Here is a 16,444-nt window from a genome sequence, read left to right as displayed (position 1 = left end):
TGCCTGTCTTTTTCTAGACCTGTGCAAAGCTTTTGATACAGTAGACCACAACACCCTGCTTAGTAAACTAAGTTGCCTCGGTTTTTCCGAAAACGCAGTAAAATGGTTACAATATTACCTCTTTTCTCGCACCCAAAATGTATTCACAGATGGTTAGAGGTCAAACAGTGTTAAGATTCCATCCTCGGCCCCCTTTTGTTCTCTCTTTATGTCAATTACTTGGGCACTGACCTGGGTCATTCCAGGGTAAATCTTTTTGCTGATGACACGATACTGATTACTGCTGGCCGCTCTCCGGATGACGTGATTGCTAAGCTACAGGGTGATTTCAACAAACTACAACATCAGCTAGTTGCTCTTAAACTAGTCCTGAATACCTCCAAAACCAGTGTGCTATGCTGCTCACCAGGTCTAAAGCAGGAAGTTATTTTTCCCCAATTACATTCCTTAAATAATTATCAAATAGAGCAAGTCAAGATCTATGAGTATCTTGGGGTCATCTTGGATTCAAAACTGAATTTTGAAGATCACATTGATTATTTTGGTAAAAAGACAAAAATAAAAATTGTTTTTCTGTATCGACACAAGCACTGCTTCCCCCCAATGTTCCGTTTGGAATTAATAAAAGCTACCATACTGCCTCTACTTGACTACTGTGACATCGTGTATACATCAGCCCCAAGTACTGTACTGAAGAAGCTTGATTCCATCTATCACTCGGCCTTAAGATTTACATTGAACTGCCCATATAGGACTCACCACTGTAATCTCTACATTGGGTCAAACTTAACATCTCTTAATGTTCGAAGGCTTGTGCACCAGATCTTATTTATTCACGATGTACCCACAAAAAAATCCGCAGACTACCTGCTGGATCTCCTTTCTGTTTCAAAGAACAAATTTGACCTCAGGTCTTCGCTCATTTACCAGCTTCACATTCCCTATTGCCGTACAAAAACTGGAGGAAGGGCCTTTGCTATTGATGCCCCCAGAGTCCAGAATGCTATTGCCAATAAACTGCAACTTGAATCGCTACCAATGAGATCTTCTCTCAAAACTGCTCTAGAGGAGTTGTACACCCCTAGCTGCCACTGCTATTCATTGGCATAAAATAAAATAAAATGTTTCGCTCCGGATGAAGCTCCAAAGTATTATCTGTATTTTGATTTAGCGTGCTGATCTTAAAGGTGCATTGAAAAATGTGATACTCCAACTGATGCTTCTGTTGTTGTAGAGTAACTCATGCAGCCAGCTATGGCTCTAGGATTTGGTGTTACATGTTATTTATGTAGTTTATTCTAAAAATTCGGTCACAGTCACTGTGATCACTGTTACGTTGCAATTATGGCTTTATTTTTTGGTGATTTCGAAAACGTTTTTTTGTTTGGACATGTTTGTTTTGTTGTAGTACGGAGTTAGACTGATGGCCTTAATCTAAGTTTTCTTGTGGTTGTTGTTGTTTGACTTACATCCCACTGGGATTTTTTTGCACACAGCGTTGGTGTATGGTGCATTTTTCAAGAATATTTTGCTGTTTTTTTTCATAGATTTTCTGTTTGCACAGTCACATAGTCACTTTAAGATGTTTTTCTTGTTCGTGTTTTTTTTGTTGTGGTTGCACCCGATTCAAGAGCCGAATGGCTCACAGGGCTATACCAAAATAAATAAACTGAAAAACTGAAACAGCCTCCATACCGCTCCGGCCGTAACGTCACGCGTACAGACCCAACATAGCAGTGACGTCATGGGTGTACTGACCCGACACGGTAATGACGTCATATGTCACTACAAATGTACCTATTTTCAATGAGAAAACGGGCGAATTTATTTTTTCGTTCACATGAAGTCAGAAAAAAAACATGAATCAAAATTAACATGTATTTATACTAAAGTAATACAAAAATTTATATAAAATATTTAGAAGTGAGTAGTTTTTGGAGATTTACGATTATACTGTAAATCACTTTCACGAATCAGCTCCCAAATGTAGTAGTCTCCCATCATGTACTTATACTGTCCTTGATAGCGGCGTTCAAAGTCCAGTATATCCTGGTGGAAGTGCTCACCTTGCTCCTCCGAGTACGCTCCCATGTTCTTTAATTTATCAAGATGAGCATCAAGGATATGGACTTTGAGGGACATCCTACAGCCCATTGTGCCGTTGTTCTTCACCAGAGGCACAACCAGCACCACATCATTTTCGACCTTGTGATTGCCCAGGAAGCCACGAAACACTGCGACAAAGCTGTTCCAAGCCACTTTCTCCTTACTAGTGATCTTGGGGAATTCATTGCACTCCAGGATCTTCTTTATCTCTGGTCCGACGATGCCGCCGGCTTTGACCTTTGCCTCAGACAGCTTCGGGAAGAAGTCTTGAATGTACTTGAAGGCTGCCGACTCCTTTTCTACAGCTCTGACAAATTGTTTCATAAGGCCCAATTTGATGTGCAGTGGTGGCATTAGCACCTTCCGGAGGTCCACCAGTGGCTCCCACTTGACTTTGTTTCTCCCCACAGAGAACTCGGTCCGCTGTGGCTAGTCCTGCCTATGGTCGTGCGCCTTGGTGTCGCTGCTGTCCCAAAGTATTCGATAACCTCCCAGCCGTACTCATCATACTTCAAGGCGTCCAGCAAGGTCTTGATGCTTTTGTAATCCTCATTTAGGTGCGCCGAGTGAGACAGGGGACGAGACGGGTACTTGTTACCGTTATGGAGCAGCACGGCTTTGAGGCTCCTGGATGAGCTCTCAAAGAAGAGGCGCCACTCATTCTGATTACAGGCGATTCCGATTGCCTCGAACAGACTGGTCACACTGTGGCAGAGCAGAGCCCATCTTGATGGGTGAAGAAGCTGCAAAAAGGTTGGTGACGCTTCCTCTGATTTGCGACTTGCACATTTTCATCCAACAAGTTCCACTGCTTGAGCCTAGACGTCAAAAGCTCGGCATTGGACTTGGTGAGACCAAGATCCCTGATCAAACTCTTTGGGTCCTTCGGTCAAGTCGCGTAGATAGAAAAATAATCAAGTCGTTGAGGTATTTTTGGTTGTAGTATGGGTTTCTCTCCTCAGCTCTGGCTGAAGGAAGGTGCAGAGACGTGATAGCAGGTGCATTCTTGTCAGTCCGACGTTTGGAAGGGTCCACCATGCAGAAGTAGCAGTCGCTTGAGTGGGCAGTGGGTTCCCGCCAAATTCTTGAGATAGCGAACTTCATGGCTGTCTTTTCCCCTCTGTACCATCCTACAAAAATACATTTATATCACCCATGACTGATGTGTAAGAGATTCTCGCAACTTTTTTCATATATGATATCTTTTTCCAATAATATTTAAATACGTAAAACATTTTTAAATAAAAAAAAACTTTTACAATTGTAAAATTTTGAACTAATTTTATAACATAAAATTTCGAGCAACAATTGTTCATCTTACCTTCCAGAGTTTTGTTGCATTGCTCGCATGTGAAATGAGGTGGCCTGAGTTTGTCTTGATCCCCGACAGGCATGCCGAAATATGCCTTGTAGGCCTCGCACATCTTAGCAGAGGCTTCCAGAGTACTGTGTCGCTCTTGTCTTGATAAATTGGCCGCAGACAGAGCAAAATGCATCTGCCAGATGCTTCGAGCCTCTTGATACCATCTCAGAAAAAATCAGATATGTATCCACTTAGGCAGCTGGAACTAAACTGAACTGGTGGGCTTGAGGCTCCTGTATTTATACAACTATTTATATTACTGGAAAGTTCTAGAATGTTCCAGAAGTTACCCCAAGTTTACTCAGCACTGAATCTGTCTGGAATGTTCTGGAAAATAGGTAAATAAAAAATATCACTGTCCTGGTCACAAAACTAAAGTTTGTGGGGAGTAATAGCCATTTTCTGTACTTTTGAGGCATAAGAAATTAGGAAATAAGACTTACTACCCAGGAATAATTTTTTTTTACAGTTGTATTAACGGCGTCCATTGATAATTTTTTTATAGACTCTACATTTACATTGAATGTGTTTTTTTTTTGCCACCACTATGCACAGCCCAGTTTATTAATATTACACGCATGGTTGGCAAGTTTAATGCAGGGGAAATGTATTGTATCGTGCAATCCCGTGACCGCTGAAATATGGTGAAATTACAAGAGAAACGCTCACTGAGAGGCTACATTACCACCATATTTTGAGAAAAAACCTTATTAATGCATCAACAAATTACGTGCATAATAAAAGTATTTAAATTGTGACACTAGGAGCTGTTTCTTTTATGCGTGTAAACCTTTAATACCAACCGGGATTCCTAGGAAATAAACACAATTCATTGCATAATGAAAATATGCTGTAAAGCATTGTGCAGCCTTAGCCACAAAGAAAATGTAATACACGCTAATAGGAATGAATACTTTTTTCTTCAGCAATGTGATGATGTTATAGTTTGGTTTAATAATTTTTCACTGTTAAACAGTGTGTGTCACTAAATATGTTACATAGGGAGTGTGGGGAGCGGCAGTGGAGCAGTTAGCCCGCTGCACTACGAACCCGGCGACCCGAGTTCACGGCCAACATCGGTGACGATTATCTGAACCGGTCCTTGGCCTCCCCTAGGTCGACTCGGCCTCAAATGAGTACCTGGTGAGGTGTGTAAACATCGCCGCTGGGGATACAAAGGCGGCCGGGCGTGGTTGTTGGCCACCCACCCCCTCGTGTGCCATGCCGGACTTCATAGGTGATCGCTAACAGCACTTGCCCCAACAGTCTGTTGTATGTATGTTGAACTTCTTTCACACCGTACGTAGCTAACCGTGCTAATTGGAGATGCGAGCGAAGGACAACAAACACAACACAAAGCAGTTCTAAAGAAGTTAGTTTTCAATCTAGATGATTGTGGCTTCCTAATATCGGAAGGAAGAGCGTTCCAGACGGCCACAGAAGCACATCTGAAAGCGTGCAATGCAGTGACCGTCTTTGTTCATTGAGCAAAAGCCACTGCGAGGATTACTGGGGTTCTCCGTGATGGTTTATGTTCCTTGACGAGATCAGTAAAGTATCGTGGTTCATTTGTGGCAAACACTTTGTGTGTAATGGGTGCGATGTATTAGTGTGGCAACCGGAAGTCAATGCAGCTCAGTAACCATCAAAAAGGCTATACGGGGGATCTTTGTCTTTGCATGTCAGTGAATGGGGGTTGTGCTCTCGCCCAGCTTTTGCTTGAGATATCTCGTTTGTTTCGCATAACTCTTGACGTGATTTTTTTTGCATTGGCAGACAGTATTCCATTGGTTACAATCCAAAACATCAAAATGAGATATTCACTTGTTGAATTTTATTCGGGGAATGGATTTAGCTGCTGGAAAACAGTCACGGTTTAGGCAATACACTTTTCACAGTGGCTACTACACAGGTTGTACACAGGTCACAGTGAAACATGTTCCATGGGTCGATATTGCACTTCCGAAGATTCAAGTCAATGCGACAAATAACCTCTGACATACAGCATCATTCATACCGCGGGATACAAATTATGACTCCACCTGCAGGAGTATACGGAGCAAGTTTAATTGGGGCAGTGACGTCATTTCTAATGTGTAGGCTACTTCTGTGCCGGTGTTTATGATCAGAATTTTGGTAAAATTCAAAAATGACCCATAAATTACTAAATTTGGATGTTCAGAGCAGTCACAGCCCTGTAATGGACAGCCATGCCCAATTGCAGGCCAGGTGCTCAATCACTTTGTTGCCCACTGGGGGTGCCCTCTCAAATATGAGATGTAAGTCGCTGAACGCGTGTAAAACACTCTGAAGTGTCACCGGCATGAAAGGTAATGTATCAAAAACTAATGACGAGTGTCATCAATGGAATATTCGACAAGAGTTGCATAAAGAGAAGTCTCTCAACAAACAACATACACATATTCTTGGTTCTTTCGGTAAAGTCACGTAGAAGGGAAACAATAAAATAATAAAAATATAAAACAATAAAATTCTCACGACGTTTCGACTGCAACACAACACCTCGGCCATGGCAGATCACTGTTATAATTCAGTAGGCTGACATGACATTGACTTCTCCAAGACAGGTTCTTTGCAAGCCATCTGGCTACCATGAGAGATTCGTTCATGAGGCTATCCACATATACAAACACAGAGACAATTTCAACCGAGAAGATGGATTCTGGCTTAGCAATCATTGGAAGGATTTGATAAACCATTTCGGGTCTTAATTGTTCATGCTTACAGTGGCTTTCAGACCGCATCCATTATTTTCGTCTCCCCCCTCCTCTTTTCCGAACATAGATGGACTCGTCCATCTGAACAAACTGTTAAATCGCTCTCCGCCACTTTTTTCAAATTTTCTTGCTATGGTTTTCACACCTGATGATTGCTTGTGTTGCAGTCGAAACGTCGTGATAATTTTATTGTTTTATATTTGTATTATTTTATTGTTTCCCTTCTACATGACTTTACCGAAAGAACCAAGAATATGAATCCCTGCAGTCACGAAAGCTTTAAATCAAATCAATATACAAATTGTGCAGGGTTTTTCTTTCTTTCAGAAATCCAAGGCACTGCATTCAAGAGAGCAGCTCAAACAAGTCCTTTTGATTGCAGATAGAGTGTATGGAGCATGCTTTGACTGGATATCTTTGCATTTCCTTTTCCATTCATGTGCAAACAAGTTGATGCATGCATATTGTGGAGTGAATGTAAGTGAGTGTGAGTCTGTCGCCGGACCATGCTGCTGTAGAATTATTGACGGACATGTAGAAAGTTGTGAGTTCAAATCCTGGCCAGGGCTAGATCAAGTTAAATATGGGCCTGGGGCTGTTCTAGGTTTGGGGGCCCTTGTTTGTATATTCACGTACTTCACTTGAGTGCGTTTACATGTTGAATACAAATTATAAAGATAAATGAAAGTTAAAACAAACTAAACTTATATTTCAGCACACCACCAGTGAGGCTATTGCTTGACCAAATTGCTTATAAGATTCATAATAGCGTTACAGTATCACGTTTAAACCATTATAAAGCTTAATGCATTTTTGGAGCCTTTAAAATCGGAGGACCCAGGCTAAAGTGTTAATCGGAAAACATTGTGAAATGTCAACATTGACCGTTCTTCTAAGGCAGTGGTTCTTAACATGGGGTCCATGCACCTCCTGGGATTGCGAGGCGCCCTTTCTGGTGGTGCGAGACATGCCAGTCATTTTCAGAAGGTAAATAATCGAAACACGAATTAAGCACGGGCGCGTGCGTTCAACTACCTTGTTTCATTAAACCTATGGATTTATTAACATTCTACATTTTTGTAACGGTTGAGAACCAAAGGGGAGCAAGGCTGCCGTAAAGGTTAAGAACCACTGCATTTAAGGCTATACTCGGTCTCAGTCCAGGCACATGGAGTTTCCACCATTGGCTCAGGACCTGCAACAATGATGAGACATGCTCAATGTTCCCTGGAAAGTAAGATACACCCAAAACCTGCGTCTCCAGTAATACTAAAGTTAAAGAAATCTCGTCTCACACATACCGGATTCTAAGATGCACCCCCAACTTTTGCTTTTCAATACAGGGGAAAACAGTGCACTTTATAATGTCGTGAAGACGGAAATATTGTTACGTAATTATTTCATGCTAAATGGCTGGGATACGAAATTAGCATATTGAATTGTAATATGTATTATTTCAACGTCATTATATTCCCAAACAGAGTACATGTACAATTCGTTTGCAAAAAATACTCAGTCATTATCAGCCATGATCTATTAACTGCTGGATGCCAATGTCATACCTCACAGTTTTGTTATGCCATCTGGATATGAGTTGAGCTTATAACACAATGTCTGCAGTGGAAGTCTGTCCTTTGGCAGCTATTCCATCACCAGTCTTGTCCATTGGCCATTATCCTTTATATTGATGTGTCTTGTCCAAACCCACTTAACAATTTGAATGATGTCCTTAACCTGTGTATGTTATTTAATCTATGTGTTCCTCTTTCTGTCTTAATGCAATTACATTTTTCATTAACAACTGTTTCTGAGCCATGTCATAGAAGGTTAAATGTAAGATTAAATCTTTATTTAAGCACATTACAGTAGTTTGTTGATTTTTATTCTGAAAAATAATTTGTACAACAGGTATGATCAACAAGATATTTGTTGAGAAGTGCACAGCTGTAAAAAACACCAGAGTATGTATTCCAAGGGGAGTTTTTGAAGGCTGATTGGGATAAAAAAATTATGTAACAGAGAGGTGGATAAGAGCCGATTGTAATACTTTTGAAAGACTCAATTAAATAATGAAAAGCAACATACCCAAGTGTACGAATAATGAAGTGTGTAATCAGTGTGTGCGTTACCCGCAATAACATATGGCTTAGCACTGCGGTCCATATTGCATTTTGAATGCACGTGTCATAACGTATACATTAACGAGGCACAGGCATCCTTAAGAACAAAGAGCCCCCAGCCCCGGCTCTGTAGCCTCCATCTCTCATTGGCTTTCAGCTGCACAAGGCGTGATTCGTGGGCGGGATGTGGCTGGGAGAGAAAAAAAAATCTTCCCTGCGCACATCATCCAAGCCTCCTCTCCTGCTGCTCTGAAGGCCGGGAGGGCTGCACCTGCACCTCCCACACCACCCTCCTCCTCCACCACCACCATCCCACCCCCACTACCCATCAACATCATCACCACCACTGCTACCACCAGCATCAACAGCAGAAGCACCACCACCACCGCCCATCCTTTCCTCCCTCCACTCTGCCCCAACGGGCAAATCCGGCCGGATCGGCCCCGAGTTACACCCACAGTGCCACACCTCCTAGCCGACCCTGACATCTACCTGCCAACCGACCTGCCTACCCACCTGCCTTGCCTGCCAACTACCGTTTAATCCGCAGCGTGGAGGCCTGAATTAGAGAACCAGAGAGAGAGAGGGGAGAGAGTGCGAGGGAGGGTGGTCTGACTCGCAAGGAGCCCTCCACGAGACGCGCGGACATCGCACAGCTCGTAGCCAGGAGACGACGGTGACGCGAGGCTGCGCGCAACCAAAAGGAGGAGGACGAGCAGCGGGAGGAGGATTGGAAGAAGGACACAGACGGACAGAGAGACTCAAGAGAGACACGGAGGGGGGCTGGGGGAGAGACACCGAGGCATGGCGGCGGCCGAGGCTGCCGCTGCTGCCGCCGCTGGCGGCCTCGCGCCGGCGCTACCGCTGCGCAACATGCGGATGAAATTCGGCGTCCTCATTGGGCTCATCCAGGTCGGAGAGGTGTCCACCCGCGACATCGTGGAGACCGTGCTCAACCTGGTGAGCTCATTCCCACGTACTCACCCCCATCCCTCTCTCTCCCCACACTCCTCCGCGTGTCTTGCGTTGCTATTGCTGCGTTGTTATTCCTCCGATTATAATAATACCGTAGCGGTAGATTTGGATCCGTCGGCCCCATCACCAGTACGGTACAACTCAAGTGACAATGGGAATCTCTGGCTCGGGATCTTTTTGTGTCGCTTTGCAAATGCTGTGTCATAGCGAGGCGCGGTACGCATGTGTGTGATGGACACTTCACGTTTCTACCCCCCCCCCCCCCTTCTTCTGTAGTTACTCATCTCGGAAGAGATCGCCGAGTCTCATTGCTCATTTTCAGGAGCGGTCGTGCATTGTGATGATGTTTGTCCAGTTTCCGCGTTGGGGAGTGTTCCAACAGCGCATTCACGACGAGTGATAGTCCCCGCTGTAGCTGTGACCATTGTGCAGGGCGCTGCTATTGATATCACGGCTGTCCGTCATTCGGCCATCGATGACGGTGAATAACACCGCCATACACCTTTACTCCATATTTGACATACACATGCGTGCCCATCTCGCGTGTAAAAGTCATTCATTCATTCATTCGCTCGGAGCGAATTCCCCACGAATAACGGACGCATCATAACTGACCGGCGTGGTGCGTCCAGTAGAGCGTGTGTTGGGCAGGCACTATACATTGGCACTGTTGTTCCTGGGATCATTGTGTCTTATGGATATGGTCGTGTGCTCGTTTCGAACCAACCCACCCGCGTTACACACGAGCCCCGTACACAGCTGACACGTCTCGCGTGTGCGTCTTGAACACGGCAGGGACCAACAAGCACGGGCACAATACCGTGTACGGAACTGTGCATGGAGGTTTACGATGGATGTGACAGTGACGACGATGATGTTGATGCCTGGCTATAAGTCTGACATTGCGTGTGATTACGTCGATTGTCGTGGTGTGGCGTTTCAGCGCGCTGCGCTACGAACCCGGCCACCTGAGTTCGATTCCCGCTCACGGCCACCACCAACATCAGCGATGATTATCTTCACCAGTCCCGGGCCTCCCTTGGGTTGACTCGGCCTCACATGAGTATCTGCCGCGGTGTGCAAACATCGCTGGTGGGGAGACAAAGGTGGTGCTGGCCACCCACCACCTCGCGTGCCACAGTGCCGGCCTTCATCGGTGCTCGCTAACAGTAGATGCCCCAAACAGTCTGTCACGGGCTATACGGGGGATCTTCGTATTTGTATCTCCCCTATCTATACGGACGCATCGAGCCACTGAATAGATGCGCGCACCCGACACGGATACGAGATTGACAAGCGGCGGGCACGCAAATGCCCACGTGCATCGTTGCGGCGAGCGACCGTGCGAATTTCGGGAATCCTGGCGGACTGGAGCGTTGTTGCGGTTACAGCGGTGCAGCTTGCGCCATCCTATATAGTGCCCGAGAGTCGTGTGTTAGTGTCCGCGTGATGTGTTTGTTTCAGTGGAGCGCATTGGCCCAGACTCGGGATGGGTTGTTGAAAGGCACGGAATCCTCGATGCCGTTGTCAGTGGGCGCAGCGGATGTCAAATGTGTTGTCATTTGTCGCAGAATTTTGTTTCCAATTGCACGGGAAACGCGACGCTGTTATGAAATCGTGAATACACGCGTGTTGCCACGTATGCGCCGAATCCATTGTGTCGCGTTGTATGGCACTGATATATATAGTGTAAGTGGCACACGGTATTAAATGCAGTGCGGCATATGTCACATAAAGGAGAATTGTTCTTCTTTTGTGCCTGCTGTCATTCTGTTATTCTTCTCGTTCGTGTGCACCATAATTGTGTATTGTCAATGTGAATGGGGCATTGGGCTTTTGTTGGCTGTGGGGTCGTGTGTGTGTGATTTCAGGCTCTCTCATTTGCATTGGGGTCTGGGACAGCTGTCCCATAGGATCCCGGTCACACATACACAGCACCCCCCCCCCCCCCTGTTCATGGTGACAGCAACTTGCATCAAGACAGCAGGAATAGCCAACACATTTAAGCCAAGGATTCATTTCGCTTTGGAAGATATTCCCTGATAGTGGGGTGGAGGGGAATTAATATTTTCCGGAGCTCAGCACCGGACAGCTCCGGCTGAAATGAAGCCCTGATCCAAACCGTTGTTGTTATCCACTCCGCCGCCAGCGCTGAGCTGGAACGATAAGGCTCGTAGACTCCACGCCTGTACGGAATGCAAGTAGTACTGTATTCAATGTGCGTGTGGAGACGCTTTGCATATAGCATCCAACCCACAACATCTTGACCACTTTGTACCGTCATCAGCCATGATCAATCCACTGCTAGATGAAGGGAGGCCTTCTCGATTCCGGCGACGTGATGATCCACCTAGCACGCAAGCTGATTGTATCGCTCCATCTCGTCGGCGGACGTAATCACACCGCACACGCCGCGTTCGCTTCCTTGGCTGCAACTCCGTCATTCTTGTTTGACCAAAAGCTATGTTATTATCCGTTTTATAAACGTGTCCTCCCCTCGCCCGCTGTATTGTTTGTATATTGTACACAATACCGTCGTGTGTAAGATGACGATGTGTGTTGGATGCATTGGACTTGTGGCTTTGAGTGACAGCAGTTCAATGCCTTTAGGCTATTGTATTTGTAGAATTGTCGATTCATTCATTACCACATGGCGTTTGAAGGTTGTGCACCATAGCGCCAGCCCACATTTAAGTAGGCGAATGAGCCCACAAGGTGCGGATTGTAGTTTGATTTGCCTGCCAATGGGATACCGTTGCACTACTTGACTTGGGTAACTGAAAAAAAATGCGAATACATGTACACAAAATGTTGGGCACCTTCCCTATAGAGACCCGAATCACCCGATCCTAGACTGAGGCCCCAATGTATTATTCACGACTGTGCAGAGCAACGGGAGGATGCTGCTGTTGGTTGGGTGGTGTGTGTGTCTACACTGTGGGTTGGGGAGCGGTAGTGTAGCGGTTAGCACGCTGCGCTACGAACCTGGCGACCCGGGTTCGATTCCCGCTCACAGCACTTGCCCCAACAGTCTGTTACAGGCTATACGGGAGATCTTTGTCTACACTACACCGTGCTGACGATGTACATTACAAAATGGGCGGAAAGTCCCTAAATCCCCTTTTTGGTTCTGTTTAGTCTCGAGGCGTTTTTCCAACAGGGTTATAGGGTCTTTCCGCCCACCCCATGCACACACATGGTATGATAGTACACATCCACAACGACGCGTGTGCATATATGTATAGCCCCTGCTCATCAATCCACTGCTGGATTAGGGCATCCCCAAGCCGTGCAGGCAGTGAGGGTTACTTGACCATACTTCACCACGCTGGGCGGCGGCGGTTGGTGAGATGGGGGGGGGCGAGTGCAGAACGGCATTGGGGGTTTGCTGCACAGGCCTCTTGGATTTGTGGTCTTCCCCAATGCAAGCTCTTATCCAGGCCTGACATTTCCCCCCCTGCTTGGCTTGCGATGTATGTGCTGGAGTCCAATGCGGTCGATATTTGGCCAGTCCAAGGCGAGTTTCCTTGTACTGGCGCTGCGGTGGTTGATGAACGTTACAGTATTCGCACACCTACAACCGCGCATGCTCTCCACAGTCTACACCATACCTGTTCACAGCACATGCGTGCCACGTGCGCGCCACTGTGTTTGGCCACTGGCTCAGTCCAGTTTCGCTCCACAGCACGCGCTGCCCGGGGGTCACCTGCAGTACAGGGTAGTGGTCCAGTGGTCAAGATGTCTCGTGACCCCCCCCCCCCCCCCTGATTCATTGACCCCTAATGTGTGTTTTTTTCCCTCTGTCTATTCATATTTGTTTTAATTAAACTTTACTTTAAAAACATAAGTGTTAGAGAATTTAATGGGGGGGGGGGGGGGGATCACAATACAACCTGACCCACCTTGTACACGATAGTAACCGCTACGCGCGCACTTAGTGTGAAAAAGGATCTTTATAGCTCACCGGATTCCTGCATGATGAATACGCACTCGGATTCTGACACAGCGCTACAATTCCAGGGTGTATCGATAGCAGCAGCAGCAGCGGCGGCAACAACAAAGGGCTCGGAGCTAGCTGGGACAAAACGCCTCGACGCGGCGCCTCGCTTCTGAGCGCAGAGAGGGGACAGGCGGCGCAGAGAGGGGACAATCCCCTCTGCGCCTTGCTGGGATGTTCGGGTCGCGGAGTCTGTTGCGCTCCGCTTACCATTGCTCTCTGGAACCTCGCGGCGCGGTGGGGGTGATGTGGGGGTGATGCGTGGGAGCTGTCCCCCCTACCCCCCCAGCCCATTGTGCCTTAACTTTGGTAGTCGGAGGCCCCCTGCAGATACGCGATATAGAAATCTCCGGCATCTGCGCGAGCCTCGCCAATGCACGACGTCGTCGGCAGGTATCGCCCCCCCCCCGAGTCGCCTTGTTACTGGGCGAGTTAATGTTGTGCGGTGGGGGGGGTGCAGCGTCCTAACCATGATGATGTTGATTATTCTGTGGTTAATGGTGGTGATCGTGACTCATGCCGTTGTGCGCGTGTGTTCGTTTGCTTCGGAAATAAGCAACTCCGCAGTGCAGATGGATGGTTTGCGGGTCTCGCGGCACAACCTCGCTCGTAAGCCCCCCCCAACCTCTTTCCCTCGTCTCTCTCTCTCGCCATCCGTTTCATTCACCTGCAGCGTTAATAACAACAGGATGATGTCGCGTTTTGTTCATTCCACAGATAACCCCGCGAGTTTCCTGCGTTTGACACCGCCACTTGTTTTTGTTCGAGGGTTTCAGTACCGGCGGCTTTAACTAATAAGGGGCACATTTTTCTCTCTCTCTCTCTCTAAAGGTATATATCGGCTTTCTCCGGGGGTAACGATAGCACCCGTATCTACTTAGCATTTCGCGCTGACCTTGCCAAGCAAACGAGGCGTCGTGTGTTTTCACACTCTTAATGCCAGACACGTTCTCAAATGCTCTGCGGACGTGGTGCCGTACACTGTTTTTTTTTTCTCTCTGCATGCAAAATAAACGAGATTCCTCTTGTGTACCTCGCTGCCAAAGACATTGTACCGTACACACGCCAGCGTGTCCGCGTGAGTTGCACCTACACGGCATTACACACGCAATGCAGGTTACGTTCCACGTGATGGTACGCATAATAATATTTAATAGAGTGGCTGAGATGTATGGGGGGAGGGGGGCATTGCGAATGTGGCTCATTTTCTGAATACTTAACTGCAATGGTGAATCATGTACTGTGTGGCTGTACCTGTCGGCTGCAGTGCGTTTGTCAAGCCACTGCTGGGCGGGTAGGGTCTCTGCCACACTGTGGAGGTCATGGGGGTTATTTGACTATATCATACTACACACGCTGGTCAGTTCTGGTTGTTGAATTCTGGCAGCATATATGTTGGGGCATAGTAGAGCACAAGTGCACAGGCAGTCCTCAACATACGGACGGATTACGTTCCTGAGACCCGTTCGTAAGTCGATTAGTTCGTATCTCGGAACTCACTATTTAATTGTACATACGGTCAGTGTTATACAATGTGTTATGGTTCAACAAAAATGAAGCCTAGTTAAAGTTTCTAGTAAATGAAAAAAACACTTACCTTGAATCGAACGGCTCACTGACATTGTGCATCAAGTCTAATGCTGTGACTTATTACATGTCGTGCAGGATCGCTCCTGTCTGGAAGCACGACCGAACGTCCACAAGTCGGAGGGTTAAAAATAATAGCACCTTATGGCGGTTCGTTCGTAAGTGCAGTTTGTAAATCGAAAATTCGTATCCCGTGGACTGCATGTGCAGTCAGTTTAACACGTGTGCTTTCTTGGCCAATAGCATTCATAATACAGGGGTTTTTTGGGTTAGATCGCATAAGTTAAACCCGCCACCACCCGATAGCCAAATTAGTAAGGTTTGTCACGTAGACAGAACATGCCAATTCGTTACCAGTACAGTTGGAGAACAAATCGAGATTGTAAATGTTTGGAAATGTTGATTGTAAATGTTGTGTATTTTGCTCACCAACACACCCGTGTGCTGTACTAGTAATGAATTGGCATGTTACATTTACGTGACAAACCTTACTAATTTGGCTGTGTCGGGTGGTAGAGGGTTTAACTTTTATACAGTCATACCTCGGTATGCGACCGCTTTGGAATACGTCGAATTTGGTATACGTCGTGTTTTGACGAGAAAAAAAATGCCTTGGGATAGGACGTCTTGCTTGGGATAGGACGTCTTGCTTGGGATAGGACGCGCTTGCTCAAACTTGTATGGGTCGGGATGAGTCACCGCGTCCCCGCGTAGACCCCGTTCACGACTGAGACAAAGCGCCGCTCCTCAGTCTGCCAGTAGATCTCGTTCAGAGCACAACCCTCTTGCTATAACTCTCTGAATTTTCACGTGGTGTTTTTTTGTCATTTTTAACGTGAAATCTTTTTTTGCGAATTCATTCAAGATGGGTCCTAAGAAGGTCAGTGAGGAAAGCCAAGCTACAAAGAGAATGGTTAGGGTCACTGTTGACGTGAAAAAAGAGATACATTTATTTTAATTTTTTCATGCATTTATTTTAATTTATGTATGCATTTTAGTATTAAGTAGTGTCTAAATTATTTTATACAACCGCATTAATGTACAACATGCCATATAAAATCTAATTTCTTATGCTCTGGAACGGATTATTTCCTTTCCCTTGATTTCTTATGGGAAAAATTCGTTTTGTATTTACGTCATTTCCGGTATAAGTCCTACCTTCTGGAACGAATTAACGAAGTATACCGAGGTACCACTGTATTTGGCTGTGCAGTGTTGTAATTTGCTGTACTGCCCCCTCCTGACAACGTAGACCCAGGTGTTATAACGTCACGAGCACTGCCCCTGCAATTTGCGTGGGATGTAACTTAAGTGCATTGCAATCGATATGGATGTCTTGCTCTTTCTTTCCCAGTGACACTCGCTGACCTACCTTCAATTTACATCAACACCAATAATGATCGCTTAGCCAGGCGCCACCCTCCTTGGCTTCTAAGATCTGATGAGATTGGATGCATTGCAGGTGAATTGGTCATAGCCAACTACAGCACAGTAACTGTACGTTGTTATGCTGTGTATACATTTTCAATGAAACTGGACACAGTCCTGCATTTTAAAA

General features: G+C 46.1%; 1 protein-coding gene across 1 annotated transcript in view; it reads left to right on the top strand.

The window, feature by feature from the left end:
- The first annotated feature begins 8,527 nt into the window (after positions 1-8,527).
- LOC116943508 (neurobeachin-like) overlaps positions 8,528-16,444 on the top strand; it is a 529,072-nt gene continuing 521,155 nt past the window's right edge. Inside the window, exon 1 of the mRNA XM_076067757.1 lies at positions 8,528-9,287. Coding sequence (XP_075923872.1) covers positions 9,132-9,287 — 156 coding nt within the window. The 5' untranslated portion in view covers positions 8,528-9,131. The remainder of the gene's footprint in view (positions 9,288-16,444) is intronic.

Source organism: Petromyzon marinus, chromosome 18, assembly GCF_048934315.1.
Source record: "Petromyzon marinus isolate PM22_M1 ecotype Great Lakes invasive population chromosome 18, UKy_Petmar_22M1.pri1.0, whole genome shotgun sequence".
NCBI lineage: Eukaryota > Metazoa > Chordata > Hyperoartia > Petromyzontiformes > Petromyzontidae > Petromyzon > Petromyzon marinus.
This window is presented reverse-complemented; position numbering and strand designations above follow the sequence as displayed.